This window comes from Hyposmocoma kahamanoa, unplaced genomic scaffold, assembly GCF_003589595.1.
Source record: "Hyposmocoma kahamanoa isolate Upper Pololo Valley unplaced genomic scaffold, ASM358959v1 93, whole genome shotgun sequence".
In the NCBI taxonomy this organism is placed as follows: domain Eukaryota; kingdom Metazoa; phylum Arthropoda; class Insecta; order Lepidoptera; family Cosmopterigidae; genus Hyposmocoma; species Hyposmocoma kahamanoa.
The window spans coordinates 14,252,398-14,272,775 of NW_020654810.1; the positions used below are offsets into that span (position 1 = coordinate 14,252,398).

At 35.7% G+C, this 20,378-nt stretch overlaps 2 protein-coding genes across 7 annotated transcripts in view; one reads left to right on the top strand and one right to left on the bottom strand.

The window, feature by feature from the left end:
- LOC113237442 (sterol O-acyltransferase 2) overlaps positions 1–13,023 on the top strand; it is a 36,088-nt gene extending 23,065 nt beyond the window's left edge. For all 6 annotated transcript variants that reach the window (XM_026473919.1, XM_026473918.1, XM_026473916.1 and 3 more), the window contains 6 exons: positions 2,219–2,361; positions 6,339–6,468; positions 6,691–6,837; positions 8,049–8,186; positions 10,933–11,110; positions 12,849–13,023. In XM_026473919.1, the coding sequence (XP_026329704.1) occupies positions 2,219–2,361; positions 6,339–6,468; positions 6,691–6,837; positions 8,049–8,186; positions 10,933–11,110; positions 12,849–13,006 (894 nt within the window). In that variant the 3' untranslated portion in view covers positions 13,007–13,023. The remainder of the gene's footprint in view (positions 1–2,218; positions 2,362–6,338; positions 6,469–6,690; positions 6,838–8,048; positions 8,187–10,932; positions 11,111–12,848) is intronic.
- A 1,242-nt stretch (positions 13,024–14,265) lies between these two features.
- On the bottom strand, positions 14,266–19,805 carry LOC113237466 (syntenin-1-like). Its single transcript, XM_026473952.1, has 5 exons — positions 19,658–19,805; positions 19,331–19,571; positions 17,446–17,777; positions 16,509–16,772; positions 14,266–16,101 (listed from the first exon to the last, which is right to left on the bottom strand). The coding sequence occupies exons 2-5, from the start codon at positions 19,559–19,561 to the stop codon at positions 16,053–16,055; spliced, it is 876 nt and encodes a 291-aa protein (XP_026329737.1). The 5' UTR covers positions 19,562–19,571; positions 19,658–19,805; the 3' UTR covers positions 14,266–16,052.
- Between the last annotated feature and the right edge of the window lie 573 nt (positions 19,806–20,378).

The following is a 20,378-nucleotide window of genomic DNA, read 5'->3' on the forward strand; positions in this document are numbered from 1 at the left end:
CGCGACCTCGTCTGAATATTCGCGTACAGACTGCTACCACGCGCCGGCTGGTGCCTGCAAACAAAGTCCTGACGTTCAGAAATCTTATTCAAGTCATTGGTTTAGTGATAATAATATGCCCAAGCCTATTATATAGACAAGATCCCTAAATGTTGTTTATCGCTGTAAGAAAACGCGTTTCACTTCAGATGAACTTGAGTTTCACATCTTTATTATGATGTATCTAACCGCGTAATAAAACTGCCGTCCACTACCTAAAACGCGGCTAAGTGATAAAATAATTTTTTGAGATATCATAAAAAACCATAACCCCGTTTAAGAATATTGAAATTGTTACGATAAGAAGAACACGTTAACTAATTTTAACTGTTTTTAAAAGAGACTTTTGTGATCTATTTTTTGCTATTTAAAACGGTTATTTGACCAATTAGTTAGTGGACAGCAGAAAAGTAATCCACTTATTCACTGGCATTAGTAAAGGTTTGTGCCCTATTCTAACATAATGTGTTTTTTTTTATTACTTCACTTACAGTTATATTTTTCCATACAATTAATTAATGTGGTAGCAAAAATCTAATCTTATTACACAACTAATTATTGCCTAATGTAGATAGCCACATTTCAAAGTTTATCTTGTTTATGGTAATTGCACATCTCTTTAGTTATTTATAAATGAATAAATATAAGCATAGCGCTACTTTGCATTGTGTTAGGCGATAAGAAATGAATCTCTTCGCTTAAAAAATTACGTTTATTACGCACAGGACCTACTGGTAAATAATAACGTTTCAAACTAAATGAATTATGCGAAAAAATTGAATTACCCTACTTTCCTTGAAAAACGACTCCATTTAATTATGTTGTCTCGGATAAAAGAAAAATGGTAATAAAATTTAAGAAATGCAGTGTGCCTCAAAGTGACTTCATTAAATGTTGTTACTTTCAGACTTTCAAACAAGTACCAAGGTTAGTGAGTTTTTGTTCGAATAAGTGGGTACCTAAAATATCGTAAGTTTAAATTTTCTCTAGTGCTTATACTACCTACTTACTCGGAATTAGCTAATTTAGAATTTATATCAAATAATCACAAGGAATAGCGAATAGCGTGATCAATGCCCATATCTACTCTTTTTGAGTAGCAGTAAAGTTCCTCGTTAAAAAGTTCGTACAGTAGTAGTAGTAGTACTGCCACCTTACCTATTTCTGTCGTCAAGCAGTAATGTCAGCATTACTGTTTTCGGCTTTTAAAGGTAAGGGTACTGGTGAAATTAAAGATAAAGATAAATTTATTCTGTACAAAAATTTACCTTAAATACATGAATGTTATTAAATAACCTTTTATTTACATATATGCACCAGACTATCGCAAACAGTGAAATTATTGTATGTTTAGACAACTTTAATTAAGGTTAATAGTGCAAATTAATCTAGGTGATGCCTAAACTAAGCAAAACTGCTTACTTGTATCTTAGGTACCTAACCAAATCGGTGATTATAGCCTAATGATTAGTCAACATATTTTGTTCAATAACAATAGATTACAATAAAACATGAATACTCAAATGCATTAGCTAGCATCTTAATATTATTAATATTACGTAACAACAGATACTAAATTTTCAGTGACATTCTAGTTTAATCCTTTTAACCAGTCTTGTATTACAGGCACATGGGTCTTGTCAATGTCTCAGAGTGACGGGCGCAGTGATAGTACCCCTCAGATCTTTGCGATTTAAAACTCTGGCACTGCAATAGTTATGGACAGGCGTATAGCTCACTATTAGGCGCACGACTTGTTCGTTTCGACACTTGATGCTATAAAAAAAACCTTTATGTAGTCTTCAGTATGATATGCGGGGCTATGTTGAGTGTGTGCGTTATTATTATTTATTTAAAGATATGATACGATGACGACCTCCGTGATTAACTGGTTTGCACAGCGGTTTTCATGGTTTCGCCATCTCAGAGGTCCTGGGTTCGAGCCCTGACCAGGTCAATCCTGAAACTACATAACTTTTCTATATTATCTCGGGTCTGAGTGTTTGTGGTACCGCCGTTGTTGACGATTTCCATAACATAAGTGCTTTACTTAGTTACTTTGGTATCAGAGCAACGTATGTGATGTTATCTAATATTTATATGAAACTGAATATTTTATTACCTGAACTTGCTACGCGTACCTATAACTATTGTATTAAATTCTCGCCTTACAATTTAGTTTAGACTTGCGATGAAAATCTACGCCATGGCGGTTGTATGCGCTCCCCGATGCCACAACAGAAGTATTCCATTGCCATCGTTCAAGCAATATATTTATTTCCTCTTCGCCCCTACACTTCTGTACAGGGACCAATATCCGAGGTGAGTAATTCACAAGTGATTTCTTCAATCGCTTGATATGCATTATCCGAACAATCGTCCTGTAAGCAAACAGTAAAATTTTTAATCTCAAAATATTTTTGTAAAATTCTATTTTAAGAGATTTTGAAGATATTCTATCATGAAAATAGAATAAAGCGCGTATATTCGTTTTTCAAACAAACCAAAAAACAAAAAATTTCGATCTCTCTACAGGTAAAGAAAAAGACAAATATAGGTACTCGATTTAGATCCGAAAAATACTTTCATCGATAAAGTCTATCATTTTAGAAGTCGGTTAAAAATCTATCTACAAGGGTATGAGTGAGTACTGTTGATAATAATGCCAACACATTTTTAATAAAAAAAAAGTACCTACACCTATTTGCTTTGTATAATGCGGAGAGATATTACTTACTAGTATAGTATTCACATGTAGGTAATTATTGATCGTGTCTTCGGTTAATTTAAACAAACGCCAGTTAAAGATTCTTAGTTGAGAACCTGATGCTTACGAAACTTAAGGTTGCATAAATGAAAAGGGAGTATTGGCACACCTAGATGTACACACGTACAGAATAGTTGATTGTAGCTCTCGAGTATATAACCAGAAATAGAGACGAAATAAGTGTCATACTCGTTTGAACTGAAATAAAGACAGGCCAACAACTGACCTGTGTACACACAGGTCTCCGTATATTCCAAAAATATTCTGTATTTATTTTAATAAACATAATATCTCTAACAATGGCGTGCTGTTCCATTCGGTGGTGTAGGTAAAAACAGCAAAACATCTAATTACAAAACAAACAAAATCAAATTTCATCGGTAATTAAATATTAAATATGTATTTTTTATAATTTTCGTCCATTATAGCAAAGCTCAAGTTAACTGGTCGATTTGAAGTGAAACAATTGACGACACGCATTGACGACACCCGTCAATCGTTTCGAATTGGGGCTGGCCAATCGGAGCGCAGTTTTCACAGTAATGATATGGCAGAATAGTTTTCAAACAAATACAATGACATTTCGTCTCTATTCATAGCTTTCTCGGAAATCGACAGTTGCTTAAAATTTATATTTACACGACCGCCTATAAATATTTGATATACACTTTGGAAATAAAGTTCTTTTTTTGGATGTAAATCGTGTATATTTGATTTCCCAAACAAACCATCCTGTCGGGATCTTTACAGGTCCCATGGCCACGGCTGAATAAAGATAATATCTCTAACAATGGCGTGCTGTTCCATTCGGTGGTATAGGTATTGTCCGCCGAGACCATGAGTCCTGTAAACTTATCCTCTAAGCCTGTAAGTAACCCAAATACACGCAATTTAAATCCGGAATAAATAGTTTCATCTCCAATATTACGCAATCGACCTCATCATCACTTTCCATCATGTGAGGTTTTCATAGTAGACATAGAAATGAGACTCCAGTGGCTGTTATAAATTATAAGGTATTTTCACTATAAATCCAAACAAAACAAAACCACGTCCTTTCTTGTCAAAAATGTTTTTCGCAATGGCGGCTGCCCGTCAGCGTTCCGTTGATACGCTGATGATATCAATTTATTTCTTATTTCGATCAAACTAATCCTAAATGAAGCAAAGCAAGTTTTCTAACAAAATAAAATAAATTGATGTCACGATTCGCTAACAATTAAATGAAATGGAAGTCAAATGCGCACTTATAAATTTATAAAAAAAACGCGAAAATCGAAGAACTCTACACAAACTTTTACTATAATATTGTGGGTTCATTTAATTTAAAATGCACCGTTTAGGCATTCTTAATGTTAATGTCTCTTCTTGTCTGTCTTAATTCAATATTTTCATTATAATATCGCTTGGTAATCTCAGCACTATCCCGTTGAAGCGAATGACACGGCGTTACTTAAAAGCAATTTATTACAATCGGGATGCAATGACCTTTACATTGAAACCACTAATAAGATGAGCGGTTAATAAAAATATTAATCTCTGAACCTAAAAGCTATTGTTGTTAAGTTTACATTCCGTAAACGTCTGACGCAAAAAGCGATTAGTCACTCGTGAATGCCCAATATGACCTGAATTGTAGTAATAAATACGCTATTTAAAATTCAATACCAATGTTGCATCAACAATAAACAAATTTATGCTTGTGATACACAAGTTGTGACACATATTACTGTGGCATTATTCCAACCAGGGAAACAATAAATGTATAATGAAACTTCTCCTGACGCCTATCGTAATGTATATTATATTCATTTTAAATAACATACTAGTAACTGTCTTAAAAAATAATCAAGTACCTTCTTAGTAGCAGTAGAGGTTCTTGTGAGAAAGTTCATCCAGGGAAACACTGCCTCCTTAACTATTTCTGCCACCAAATGCGTTACTGCGTTCCGATTTTCACGGGTAAGGGTGCTTTTAAAATTACAGGCATATTTAGGCATTAGTGCCCCTCAGATCTTTGCAATTTAAAGCTCTGAGTGAGTGATACGAGCTTGTCGCTTTACCACGTTACGTAACGTAAAAAAACTTTATGGCGTAACACTAATTAGTTCCATAATTTTACATGTCTGTGGTATCGACTAGAATGTACTTAAGTAACATATGTAGGTCATCACATTGCATGTTGAATACGGAAATTACTTAACATACTTTGAACAAGACCGGGACTACTTTTACAGCGTAAGCCTACCATGTGAAAGGTCGTTAACGAAGCGAAATGTAGGTATACACATTTGCTGGATCGTAAAACCTTTTGAATGTATGTAGGTACACTAATATTACGCGCGTAAAATAAACAAGCCATTTGATAACTTATCGGTCATGTATAGGAATATCGACCACTAACGTTGAAAGCTACTACCTCTATCTAAACGCTGTTTATCTAAAGCCCAAATTAAAAGCATGTATTAATTATTGAGTTTTTCTTTATTGTTGCTTAGACACTTTGTTATTTAACAGGCGTTTTCAGAAATTCACTTCCAAGTTTTCCTTCGTTTACCTTAAGTGCTGAAAACATATAAGTCAATTTTCCCTAAAGAAATAAACATGTCTCAATATCGTTTAAAAAAGTCTCCCGACAGGGTGTTGGGGTGTCTAAAATACAGTGCACAAGAGAGCGACCAATATTTCCGCGGCTAGCAATATTGCAAGAGCAAAATTTTATAACTTTTCCAGTACCTATAATATAAAATTTAGATTACCCATGTGGCCTACTCATAGCACCATGGTACCAACACACAACGTGCTATCAAAATGTATCAACTAATTTTGTTTTTGCTTGATGTTAATTTAAAACAAGTAGATACGATAAAACAAACCGCTTCTGCCTCTTATAATACTTTAGAAGACGTTCTGGCGGAGGATATTTCAGAATATGCTGAACTATTCGTATATAAATAAAACGACACATCCAATAAACATTCATGTGACTTATCTTATGATATAATAAACAATATTTTATTAGCTCTATATTAATAATAGCAATATTTAATGAGATCATATTTTTGTAACCTCAGAATCTAGATAGTAAGTATTGTGTTATTGTTTAGACGCCGACGAAGTGCGGAGATATGTTATAATATAACACTAGAAATTTCAAACGAAATTGAATTACCCTCTAACGAATTGTGTATTGACTTCGGTGTTGTGAGTCATGTAACGTCGAAAATTACCGCCACAATCACATACAATATTCAACCGCAGAATAGATCTGAATGCGTAGTAAATTTCGCGGTGTCAAACAACACAACGCAAAGGGAGTTCGGTGCTTTCGGCAACATTCTATTGACACCGAATGCGCTAATATAATATTATGTAATATGTAGAATAACAAAGCACGACTTACAGTGTTTTACTCCGTTAAGATTGTACTGAAGTAGAGTTACAACGTCGGATCCTAAACTTTCAAGAGATGAAACTCCACCACCTATGAAAAATAAAAGATCTAATATCTCCATTTCTTTGTAATTCACAGGACAAAGAAGACAAGATGGCGCGTAGTGATGTTCTATTTCATGGAAGTGGCTGCTGTTATATTTTATAATTGCTTTTTGTGGGAGCGTTTTATTCTGCCCAATTGGTCGGATTACGGAAAAAAACCAACGGTGCGTGAGTAGGTTAAAGTCGAATTGTAAATAGAAATAAAAATCATGGGATTTTTTGAGACGTGAATGTACTGCCTACTTTTGCCGGTATTTCTGAAAATAAGGATTATTGAAAATTATTTCGCAAGGTAGTTTCTACAATGAAATAATAAGACCTGTAAAATGTGTTGACTAACTTAGTCTCTGTACTTTGAACGGTTTTACATCACAGAAATTCTCCAGGTGGAAGCCGGGGTACTGGTACGAAGCATGTTCTCTTGCGTTCTTCCCGGCGTTATCTCCTTTCTCTGCGGCTTCTACGTGCTACTTCATGCGTGGTTGAATGCGTTTGCAGAAATTCTCAGATTCGCCGACAGATTATTTTATGAGGTAAGAAAGACCCCAGTGACCACGTGATAAAATGCAGTTTTCAAATCCTACGTTGGTGTCAGATAATTGTTTGCTTCATAATTCCGTTTTGAATCCGACACTCTGAGCATAGAGCAGTTTGCAACCACAATATAGATTTAATTAGAAGGCCAAAGTTCATTGTTAGACGTCAGCAGCTTCGCACTAGAAACCTATTGAATTTCCATCCATCTTGAATATCGAATTTGAATGCGTAGTTGACGAAAATGACAAAACCAGTTTACCGCGCGCCACATTTCACAATGTTGACCAGGGAACTCATCAAAACTTGTCTAATAAAAAAGAATGATAATGAATGGAAACAAGTTCCACGCCCCGTCCCTCCAAATAATTTTCTCTGAAAATTTTCGTGCTAGAAAGGTCGCAACTTTGCATATTTAAAAGTTTACGTTCAATATGTTGTGAACGACAAAGTAAGATTAATGAAGCATCACGGGGACCGAGAATGATAAAAAGTAAGAACTCCATCATTGTTGTTGGAATTAAAGTTGCGTCCTTTCGTACGAACAACGAAAGAAGAAGTGTAGGTATTCAGTTTCGAAAGGAATTATCAAAGAATTTTTTATATATACTTTTACCATCATAAGTTAAATAATATTTTTACTGCTCCTACAGTAATAATAATACCTAGCCCAGATAGGTTATTAAATTATGTAAGATCTAAAACAAACATGAAAATTAGTGGAACTTGAATTAGTGGATTATAAAAGCCGCAACGCTATTTCCACCAGAAAACATAATGTCGCCCAAGGGAGTCGAAATATAAGGAACCAAGCACATTGTTTATAATTTATGTGTTCGGTGGTCCTGTAGAGTGGTTAATGATTCGTAATAAATCGTGAAACACTTTTTCTACGCGTGTCGCTTGCCACTAGGCACTAGCGACACGCGTATTCATAACAGTTGCAGTGCCACTCAGAACTTTAAATCGCAAAGATCTTTGGGGCACTGCCACTACGTCAGTCATGAGACATAAGTCGTCAAGTCCCATGTGCCTGTAATTTCACCGGCACCATTATTACCCTTCAAAGCGGACCTCAGTAATTCTCACATTACTGCTTGGCGGCAGAAATAGGTAAGGTGGCAGTACTTCCCTGGATGAACACTTTCACAAGGAGGTCTACTGATACTAAGCATACAGTAAGAGGTATTTATCTTCGTAATTTTAACAGGAATGGTGGACAACATCCCAATTCTCGCGGTACTATCGAGCATGGAATAGAGTGGTATACGCTTGGCTGAGAGACCACATCTATCGGCCGTTGTCGCCGCGCGCTGGACGCGCTCTCTCTACATTGGCTGTATTCCTGGTACAAACCTAGTTTATTTTTGGTAAAAAGCAACATATACACGATCTATAGGCGTTTACGATCTCCGTGGTCGAGTGGCTTGCACACCAATTTTCGTGGTGTCGCCATCTCTGAGGTTCCGGGTTCGATCCCCGGCCGGATCAATGCAGAAAACTAAATTTTCTACATTGTCTCGGGTCTGTTTGTGGTACCGGTGTTTGTGGTAACGTCGTTGTTTCGGATTTCCATAACCTAAGTGCTCTAGTTAATTACTTTGGGATCAGAGAAACGTATCTAAAATTTATTACTAACTATCTCACAGTGTAAAGAACATACAGTGGGATATTACCTTTGAAGTCTCGCGAAAAGCCCCTCTCGTCTAGACATTACGTCATACTGTCACCCTGTGTTTTTTTATTAAGTCTGTTAGGGTGGGTGTCCTACTACTCCTATGTCCTCCTATCTCCATATTAGGAATAATAAAAAAAGATGTTGCTGTGGGGCTTTCTCACAAGCCGTTTTATAGTATGCGTAGTAGTAGTGTTTAGTATACAAGAAACGTAATTTAAAAAATATTTTGATGTTCTAAAGTTTTACTTTAAACAAAACGCTCTCTCACTCAATTTTTTCCAAGTATTTCCGATTAATTAGTCTTCCACATGCTTCAATCCAAAGCTTGCATCTGAAAATAATAATAAGCATTTAATTAACTTTTAATAGGTATAGAAATAAGTGCCATATTCGTATTGAGCACCCCCAAATACCTCGAAAATGATACCCATATTGCATTTATTTGAAAAATCAATAGATTTTTTTTATGATACGAAATAACGGGATGAACAAGTCGTCGAGCCTGGTAGTAAGGGACACGCCTGTCCATAACAGTTGCAGTTCCACTCAAAGCTTGAAGTCGCAAAGATTAGAGGGACACTGCCACTGCTCCCGCCATATATGCCATATTTATATGTAACGAGCACCCACTAAAACACCGAAGACGATACCCATACATAATTTAATTGAAAAAATTTTCCGCACTCTTGGATTAAGAAATAATACCAAATTCAAATAGATAATGAATAAAAGCAAGCAGTCTCTAAAAGCACATGTACTTAACGTAAAAAACTTTGATGGTGTGTCCCGAGCGAGCGTATAGCACCTCGGGCTTGCTCCCGCCCCTCCCTCGCCTCGCACACCCCGCACGATTGCTCTGACTAGATGTGTACGTCGGCTGACTGTGTTAATTGGTTAGATTGTGCTATTATTATGCTACGGCAAAAAAAGTCGTTAAAAAAAAATAAAATACAGAACTGCAACAAGCACATTGAAAAATTCGTAAGGTCCGCTGGTTCGTTCCATGGCTTAGTTGGCATAGCGTCTGACACGGTTTGCTAGAAGACGTTGATTCGAATCCAGCTGGATCGAAGGATTTTTTCGAAGTATTCGATCTTTGTATTAATAATATAACAAACTACTGGCGTAATTTCACAAAAATAATAATATGTCATGGTGGTCAAACATCGTGACACTCAATAAGCTTATTTATTGAGTGTCACGCAATATATTTATTTATTTATTTTCGATACTAACCAAAATCCGTTAGGACATACGACATAAGACCTTATAAACTATGAACGTGCGTCTCTCTAGCCTGCACCACTGCTTCAAAATACGTTATCTACATGCAAATAAAAATCTTCCAATTTATCTAAAAACAACCTAAAAAACTAAAAGTTTCCATAGATTTACGTTATCCTAATACGCAACCACTTCCTGTAAAGGCTGGGAAGATTAATTTTAATTTCGAGCTTTCTACACCAAAATCTCGCCTAATTGTGTCCCGACCGACAAGGCAGCTAATTAGGAATTAACAAGTCAATGGTTCCGTAGCGCGACGTGTATTGTGAGCAATAATTGACGACAACTGGCTTTTGTTGCGTTACCGCCAGCGGAGACAATGCGGCCCCAGCCATTATCATGTTTTCTTCCACAAATACGCCACAGTGACGGATAATAATAGTCCTCCATGTCGTCTGGGTTGAGATTAGATTCTATAGGGGATACAGGTTCAACGTGGGCACGCAAAATAGGTACTTAACCTGGCTGTAGGTCAAGTATTTTGGCAACTAAAAACTCCTTAAACACCCATACACGCTCCCGGTTATCTAACAGGCATGCCGAAGCTCTATGTGTCAAGACCTGTGCATTATTTGAACTTGTACAGGCACCTAAAGCAAAATCGAAATATATATTTTTACTTGCAAATTGTACAGAACTGCCCTCAGTTAACCATGCATCAATCTGAAGGTGATGTAGTATTTATTGACCATTGTATAAAAATAGTTTACTGTTCGAAAAGTTGAGACAGTTAGGTCAAAACTGATAAGTATACCATTGTTTACCATAAGACAATTATGATTTTGTTTAGTCTGTTTTTATTTTATAGACCTGTGACGTAATGTATCGATTTAGAAGTTCACTAAATTAAAACTTTATTTTCCATTTTTCTTTTTTGTTTCACTAGTAGTCAACACCAAGTAAATTGAGTAATTTATAGGAAAAGGCGGAGTTTAAGTGTAGGTAGGTACCTATATCGTTTTTAAATTACGGAAATAAATTTGAAATTTCTTTGTACCAACTCCGAAATCCATTACCACTTGTTGTTTTAATTAATAACCTTGATGATAAACTATAATGTCGCTTTGAAAACATAGGTTTTGTTGGTATAAAGAAAAAACTTTTACTTACAATCACGTGTTTTGTTTCTCAGATTTCGGCCATAGCTCACGAGGTGATACTGGCCCTGTCTTTCGGCTTTTTTTACCCAGTGCTGATGGTTGAGTTCGGCTTGCTGGGACTACTGATGATACCACTGACAGCAGCCAGTGGCAGACGGTTCCCCAACTTTTTGAATTTGTATATGTGGTTTGGTTTCTTCATAGGCAATGGTAAAGAACTATATGTTTTTCAGCGTTACTACTAAGGACCACACTACTCATTGATCTGTAGTTTCGAAGAAAGATAACGCAGTTAGTAATCACCATTTCTAGCCATATAAATCCCTAAACAATGGCTAAAAGTTATACAGATGTGAAGACATGTGAAGTATAAAAGATGTCCCACGGCTACACGACACGAAAGGAAAGTACTTTGAATATTGTAAATAGAATATTTTTGCTTAAACAACACATTATTTTATTTTTAAACGTTTTTATGATGCCGATCGAAAGTGTAATAAAGCACATATATTTGGGCTCCACTTACTTGAATGTTTATTACTCATTAGTACGTTTTCCTCGTTATCACGTCTGAGTATAATTAATTATTTTTCACTTATTTGGTCGAGAATCCGGAACAGAATGCCAGACCGTTTTTAACTCACTCGCATTGTTAAAAATGGCCTCTTGTTTATTAAACTTACTTAAATTACTTGTTCACGTATTTTCAGAAAAATAAATCTAAGAGCGGTTACACATGGCGCCTTTTAGCAGCGATGCAGTAGCGATGTAGTCGCTAATCGTCTAGCTTTACACACGAGCGCGATTTTAACCGTGTGTAACCACTAAGGCTTAGTGTCCGTACATCTCGCCTGCCATTTAATTGGGCCATGCGTACCGATCCAGGAATGAAAAGGGATTCGGCTGTTCTCCGATATCGTAAGCTGGAGCCCCACCTTGAAGTATGAATATCGATAGTATAATGTGTTTTGCATTATTATTAATTTCCCTAAACTTAAAATACAATTTCATGGTGTTGCTGCTTATAATTGACCCTTTCGATTGGCATCAGAAAAACCACAGGTTTTTTTCTTTCCAGTTGATCGGGTCGATTCCGTGATGAGGCAAACAACTTTTCAAATCTTTGAATCCTGTATTACTTTTAAAAATAAAATAATGTCTGCATGTAGCAAAATATTATATCTACAATATCTACAGTATTTTGCCTCCATGTCACATAGCCCTGAGACGGGTTCGCTACTTGAGATCAAATGCCGTGTGACCAAACATTAATTGCTCGAAAAAGTTTACTCGATTATTCATTAGGTACACCTATAAATCGTGAGCTCTAAGATTTGGCACGTCGATGCTTCAAAATCTCAAAAGAACATGGTGCTATAACGGTCAACAGCCAAAATTTTCCTTTACAATTCAAGGTGTGAAAACTCCTCTGAGATTAGCGAATAAAAAGTCTGCTGTCAGCTACCCCACATATTGGTCGAGTACGCGTTAACAACCAGTTTTTTGTGATTTCGGTGAATTACTTACGCAAAATAAAATGTTTAGTAAAATGTTTAATAAAGTGGTTTTTTTTAAATGGGACAGTATGGGGAAATCCGAAATCTATGGTAGAGTAGAGTAAGGTACAAGGAAACTGTCTAAGAGTCGTATTCGAGAAGTCTACTTAATGCTGATGTCAGAACTTAAGTATGGTTTAGAGCACTCGATCCTGACTTGAGCAGACTTGAGTACGATTTCAAGCATTGGAAATACGACCCTAATGGCAAGGACTTGAGTATTTCTAGTGCTTTGAATCATACTCATGTCCTGACTTGAGCATTGAGTAGAGTTCTAGAATACGACCCTATTCAATCAATTATTGTGTATTTAAGTTTTCAAACATGAATTAACTTAATCATGAAAACTCTTTGAACGGAATTGGCTACACGTGTCTAACTACTGTTCGCAGGTCTTCTCTGGAGTTTATATCCCATGGAATACTTCGCTCGCAAGAATTGTCCGCCATCAGAAAATGACAGCTTCTTCATTCCAAAATCTTGGTCTTGTCCAAAAGTAATCCTAAAACCGAACTGGACGTTCCAAAATCCATTGGAGATACTGGATTGACTTAGATTTATTAGTCTATATTTTACAGCTGTCTTACTTTTAAGTACAACCATACTGTTTTACTGTTTTATGTACGGGTAGTAAATTAAATAAATATTTCATTAAAGTTTTTAATAAAATTAAATAATTTGTTTTCATTGCCTGTTCAAAGATGTTCTTCAATGAAAAACATTATAATAAAAATTATTTTTATTTCGTATATATAAAATAGGTATGTGAATACAAATTTTAATCAAAATCTAAATAATTGGAATTGTGGTCAACAATTTCTAGTAGGTACCTATTTAAAGACTTCTAGATGTAGGCTCAATTTGCATTACTGCGGAACGAAATGGAAGCAAATTTTTGTAAGCATAGTATAATGAACTTTTTAACATAAATTGCGCAACGTACAAACCAGATACGAGCCGCAAAACAGTCGCACGTCTTTCGGAAAATTCTCGCGTAGTCTCGGGAATTCCCCCAGCTACCATACCGTATCTAGTACGTTATACAATTAACAAAACGTTTAGATTGCTACTAGATGACTGCATGTGCGAAGTCGATATGTACAACTCCAAGCAGTCTGACATCAAGTATGTACCCGCTGCACCATATTTCAGGAGCTCAGTGTATTTGTTGATATCGAAATGGAACATGTTGTCAGTGTATTCAGAACGTTTATTATTCCAAACGCTGACTTTACTGTTTATTAAGGAAATAAACATATTACCGAAAGGCTCAATTATAATAAGGCATAATTTGTCGGTGAAATTGGCAATCAAATATGTAAACAGATGCAATTCCAAAAAAATTTAAGAATTGTGCAAATTATGTAAATCCGAAGTTTCCCCAATTGATCAAACTCTCAAGTAATCGTTACCTTTTGCCGTTACTGATAAAAATCAAGTAGTTTCAGACTGCAGCCGTCCCTTGCAGTTGACGTCTCGGCTACATGCAGTTGACGTCTTGAGTGCAGTTAACGTCTCGACTGCGTGCAGTTGACGTCTCGACTGTGTGCAGTTGACGTCTGGACCCCGTGCAGTTGAGTTCTCAACTGCTTGCAGTTGATCACGACTGCACGCTTTAACTCCAGATGTGCATTCCATTTATTGGCAGCCTTACTACGCTATGTACAATTTCGTTACCAAAATTCGGTTCAAGTACTGCAATAATGTAAATCGAGTTTAAAGTATAATATTTAGAATTACATTTTCTCGCCTTACATAGATACATTTACTCATCTAATTTCTACTATATTTAAAATTTCAGTGCAATAAAGGAATTATTTATCAAAAAGTAATTAACATTTATCTGATTACATTACATTTATGGCATCTTACATTTTATAGATAACAAGGGTAAATCAATCGATATCCCTGTTTCCAAACGATTTAATCTACAAAATATACTTGAATAAAAAAGTGCACTTAATGTGCTATAAAGAGTCTATTTATTAATGCAGTTATACTTACAAAACAAGAACAATGAACATAAAGGAATGTCAACGGGCAACTACATAATGTACTGATCTATTTAGCACAATAGTCAATGACTTACAAGTAGGAATAAATTCAAATACCTTAGCAACAAACCAGAGTTACTATAACTTTACATTAACTTCACACAAAATTTCATGTAATTAATATATGGCATACTTCCTTTAACATATGATAATCAAACCAGGTTACAAAGTCAATTAAGTGAATACTAGGGCTACCGCGACATGGGGCGACATGAGCGAGAGAGAAATAAGCGCGCGAGATATTGTTATCTCTATGCTAGAATAACAGTATCTAGCGTTTTGGCGCTCTCACGCAAGTCGCGCCTTATCGTCCTAGCCCCACAGAGGAAGTACGGCCCAGGCAGTATACACTTCGCACTGAATTTCTAGTAAAATTTATAAATATCGAATATTAGAGGTCTTCGGTCGGTTTATAGTGGGCAGTGCCCATTAATAAGCGATATTTGGAAACTTTTACATGTTATTTCCATTGACTTTTATGTCGCGTGGCTCAGTGTAAAGTGGACTTGCTCAAGACATTATACATTTACTAAATAATATACACCAACATTAAATGCCGCGAAGATGTAATTTTTTGGTTAAGAACTCAGTAATTTTCACAGCCGTAATTGACTTGGAGAGGTATTAATTTAAAAACAAATTAAAAAATGGATACCAAACAGCTGTTCTCTTGACTTAACTACTTTAAATGTAACAGTAAAAATAATCAAACTATGAATATTAACCAATTTTACTACTTAATGTGCCGCACTTGATGTTAAATGGCATCACAGTAATCGAACCCAGCTTTCTACAAAATACTGATTTAGAAAATGAGATGTGTAGATGTTGGCACCAACGATATGTATTAAATGTAAACGAAGTAAAAACCGCAAATATCAATGTACGATTTGCGTAACAGTAAATACCTACAGTCATTCAATTATCATTTTTCGGCAGTGATTTACCCTGTTCTATGATTCATACATTGCACTGTGGTTTTTGAGAGAGCTAACGGTTTATTTACCGCAGTTTCCTTGAATGACTTGTCGAAACAAATGAATAATAAACTCTCTTAGGCTAAGCACGTACTGCGACGAAAATCGGTGTGCGAAGTTTGCTGCAAAACATTTGACCTAGGAGTAGGACTTTATGAAAATTTGCGTAATAATTACCACAGTACTTACGCTTAGCCTTATAACCCATACACCGAACCCAAACCTATGGACAGTAATAAATATTTGCAAAGAATATGCCACTATCATTAAAAAAAATTACGTACTTATTAGTATTCCAAAGAAAACGAATATAACTCTCGCCATTATCGATTCGGTGTATAAGTCAAGTACATGAATATCCATTCATCTAACAAAATTTTACTTGAATAGGAAATGGTAATTGAAATTATGAAAACATTTTGACAACGTTACTATCGTTACCCTAAATAGCAAAGATTTTTCAGTTAACATGTGCCAATAAAATTCAATTCTCATTTCCCTTAATTTTTATAAACTACCTTTATAATAATAATCATTTCGTGGTATAGATTCCACTTCTATTTCATTAGACGGCAGGCGTGCGATCCACTTCCTTAAATAGTGATGAAGACATCCTGTAAAAAAAAAAAGTTAACTTGAATTAAGTAACGCGAAATTTGAAATCGAACTCAGTGACTGCAGCTGATGCATTTAACACGCGTAATCTATTATGCGTGTTAAACGCATATTAGATTATAACACGTGCATACGCATATAACTGTACCAAAATTGTTGTACTGTATCAACTCATATATGACTATACTTGACCTGGGTAGATGTAATTTAACCATAATTAAATAATAAATACAATCAAAGCCATAAGCAAGCAATGGCACATTATCCCCCATATTAAGATTTTCACAGAAAGACAATTTGTACCTTGGTATACTAATTTGGCCAATTATCATACCAAACATAACAGTAGAACTAAAGTAAGATTAGTTTATCAATTTGTATGTATGTTGCAATTGCAAATACTCACTTGCTTATCATGTGTTTGTAGATATAATGAGGAATAATAGTGATGTTTACAATGGAAGGGCTCTCTTCAATAACCTTTGATATGTCCTTATCTTTCATGCCCACCACATTGATTGTGTTTACTTCGAGAAGTTGATGGTCAGTCAGAACTCCATTACGTGCTGCAGAGGAGTCCTTTACCAGACCAACTATCTTTCCATCCTTGAATTGGAAACCCACGTGTCCAAGGGAATCCTTATGCAAAGTTATGGTTCTTTCGAAAGGTCTAAAATTGTAACACATACTATGTATTAGTCAACATAAATTAGAAAGAGTGCGTTGATTCTATGCTTCATAACTGTTAGTGGTTTTTTTTCAAAGATTATTTGTTATTTTTTCTATGTCTCTATTTAATAAATGGAGAAGGTCCAATCTCATTAATTCTATACAAATATGCTCAACTGTCTACTATGCAGATGATAAAAGATGATGTGAACTAGATACGCAAAACTTGCTATCACATCATATAAACAAAAAACCTAGTATACTTATGTTTTGTGCAAGTTTGTAATCTAACTCTACAATTTATAACCATCCCAGAAGTAGTGAATTTGTAATTTGGCAATACATTTACAAATCTTGCAGACAACGATTTTCTAATCATTAGATGACTAATGCACAATAGTCTGAACAATGGTGGGCAAAACTGTCTTGCACAAATTAATTTTAACTACCTCCGTGGCCGAATGGTTACCATACCGGACTGCCACGCAGAGGTCCCCGGGTTCGATTCCAGGCCGGGAGAAATATTTGTATGGCCTACGTTTATTTCTCTAGTGAGTTTGGGTGTAATTTGTGGTTGTCTATGTGTGTGTCCATGGTACCCGCGACACAGGGTTTCCCTAGTGCGGGGCTATCTATGTTGAGTGTGTGCGTTATTATTATTACAAATAACCAACCTGTCACGGACAGCCATATTGATCCCATTAGACGGAGCTTTTTTCAAAAGATTATGGCATTGGTCCATACTCATGCCAGCAACAGCCACATTGTTGATTTCCAAGACCTGATCACCAAAGCGTAGCCCAGACAATGCAGCTGGACTACCTGCTTGAACATAGCAAATAAAGACTCCATTGTTTACAGAGTGAAGTCTTAGACCGCATTTTCCATCTCTATCCTTACACAAAATGACCTGTCGGATTGCCTGAGTGACTGTTGCTTTTTGTAGGGATATTGACTGAGATGATAGCGGCGCAATTAAATTAGTAACAGCACCTCCTGATTGTACCTATAATAAAAAAAAAAATTTTATTACAAACAAATACAAGATTTACATAATAAATTATAATAAACAACAATTGTAACACTATGATCACGGATTTTCGTACGCCAAGCCATAACTACGCGGCTAGCAGTCTCTGCATAAGAATGGGCACCTAATGGGCATCCTAAATATTACCATGAATAATTATAACATCATTAGTGTAAGTTATAATTTTGGAATTCATTATTGTCAGTTTGCACAAGTCATTAACAATGATTAAAAACAACAGATTCAGATTCATACAAATTGTCTTTGCTTCTATTATAAGTAGGTCCATACTGCCCTCGCAACGTATAAAGACACAACTGCTGTATAAAGTACGCATAGTTGTGCCTTTTTTTCCTTACGAGTGTAGAATATGCCAACTGATAAAATGTTGTAAAAACTTGTTTGTAATATTTATCAGGGGAAGTATATACAGTAGTGCATAAAGCTGAAGACAGCTTGCTCACTGCAATGAATGGTAGCATGATATACAAGTGTCTTGCATAGGATTGTGTGGCAAGAACAAATACTCAGCAACAACTGTTGCACAGATCATGATGAAGCGTTCCTATTATATTGCGTTTCTTAGTTTTACTTTTTTTTAAATACTGGTAGAAAAGAGCCCCACATAAACATCTGTAATCTCATCAAATATCCAGGAGAAAAGGAAATAACTTTAGATATACAGTATGACACATTGATCTCACTAAAGCTTGGATGCTTTTATATACAGTGAACCAAGCATGACCTAAGTGTTTACAAAAACATCTGTACCTTAATGCCTCCTTCACTATATACAAACACTATATAGCATGTATTATATTTGTGATTACAGAGTAACTTTTACACTTATAAAGATTTGAGTGGTTTGAGAGCAGCCAATCTTTCTACTCGAGTAGCCTGTGGGTGAGGTTTACGAAACGTGGCTATAGTGCCCTGCGCATTCAGTATCACAACACATTTAGAGTGCTGATGGGATTACCAAAATAATGCAATGCCTCGGCCATGTTTGCAGAAGCTCACGAGGACAGTTTCGAGGTCGTTATACAGAAAAAGATTGTTTCACTGTTGAGTTGCATGAGGCAAGGTTCCAACAGTATTCTAAGTGCAATATCGGGAAGTTGTGACTGTCCAATAGTAAAATTTTAGATAGAGCAACCTAAGGGCGTAGCCCAATTTATAGTGTAGTTATAAATTTAGTCTGCACTGTATTATACTAACCTTCTTTTTAAATTCTCATACTAACATACTACGGATATTTTTAATGGTCCGAAATAAAGAATTATTACTATCAATAAACAACTTTAGGTAAGAGAGAGATAGGTATATCATTTGGAACAGTTCATAAACTGAAGGTAATTAAGATGGTATAATTACTTTAGTGGGTATTCATGTACCGTCTGTCCAGATTTGGTTTTAATAAGAATAATTTGATAGACATTTAATTATAATTTTAGATTCTAGAAGTTTAAAATACCATCTAATATTCCTAAAATTGCAATATAATCCACTATTAAATGCAATAAACTTACTGTCTGAACTTGATATTCTGGCATGTTGAGGGCAATAACATCTTGAGACAGCTCGAGGCCCATATATTCACCGAGAGTTGGGTAAACATGGGCGTTGGGTGCACCATAGCCTGGTGAGGGTAACGCATGATGCATTGGCTGGTAGGCAGGAGGCGACGCCTCATACTGCGCCATTTGCGCCCGCACCATTTTATCCACCTTCATATCTTCCAGAGAAGGGTATAAAGACATCTTGATTGACCTATTTAACATTCACACACGATGAACAAAACTGACACTATTGCACCATAAAAAAAATAAATGTATGAAGTTGAATAAATTACTCACCGATTATAAATAATTGAAATAGAATAAAATAGGACGTCAGCACTTCGCCAGGATTAGATTTCACAATGAAACTACCACCCACCAATAGCTATTCAAAATCAACAAACAACGACGGGCGTATGAAAATCGAGTTAGTTGGATGAGTAATTAAGTGGTACTATTTACATTTTTCTTAACTCACTCGATTTGTCTGTTCAAATGATATTTATTATATAAAACTTGTTGCTTGGAAATAATATTTTGTTAACAGACTTCTTTAGTTTGGCATAAGTGGTTGAACCAGTTTATTAATTAATTGATCGATTGACATGTTCGTCATACAATACAAATTACGAATACTCTTTAATTAATAACTATAGTACCACTGTCCAGTGTTGTCAGACTTTTGTGAAGTTAATTCGCCAATTTATGTTTGGTAGCCAATATTCGCCCAAGCCATAAAATCCCTAAAAATCAATTCTACAATTCTATTTGTTGTCGGATTTTGGGGAATTGGGGAAATAAGAAGATCATATTCCCCAATGTCCGGGAGCAATTCCCCATTATAATTTTCCTCAAACATTTTAAGTAGCCTAAAATCGCCTTTTCTTATTTCAAACATAGCCTAAATATTGCTGAGTCGACAACCACTTTTTTAGTCGTGCGACCCCTCAAAGTAGACTAAATGGCGAAAAATCGCCTAATCTGGCAAAACAGTGCCACTGTCACCCGTAATTCTAAC

Bases quoted from the DNA above. Each gene is read 5' to 3' on its own strand.
- LOC113237466 (XM_026473952.1), bottom strand. From the start codon at position 19,561: ATGTCTTTATACCCTTCTCTGGAAGATATGAAGGTGGATAAAATGGTG. The intron at 17,778-19,330 runs GTAAGTTTATTG...TTTTTATTATAG, and splicing joins CAGAATATCAAGTTCAGACA to GTACAATCAGGAGGTGCTGT. The intron at 16,102-16,508 runs GTGAGTATTTGC...TTTTTTTTACAG, and splicing joins TACAAACACATGATAAGCAA to GATGTCTTCATCACTATTTA.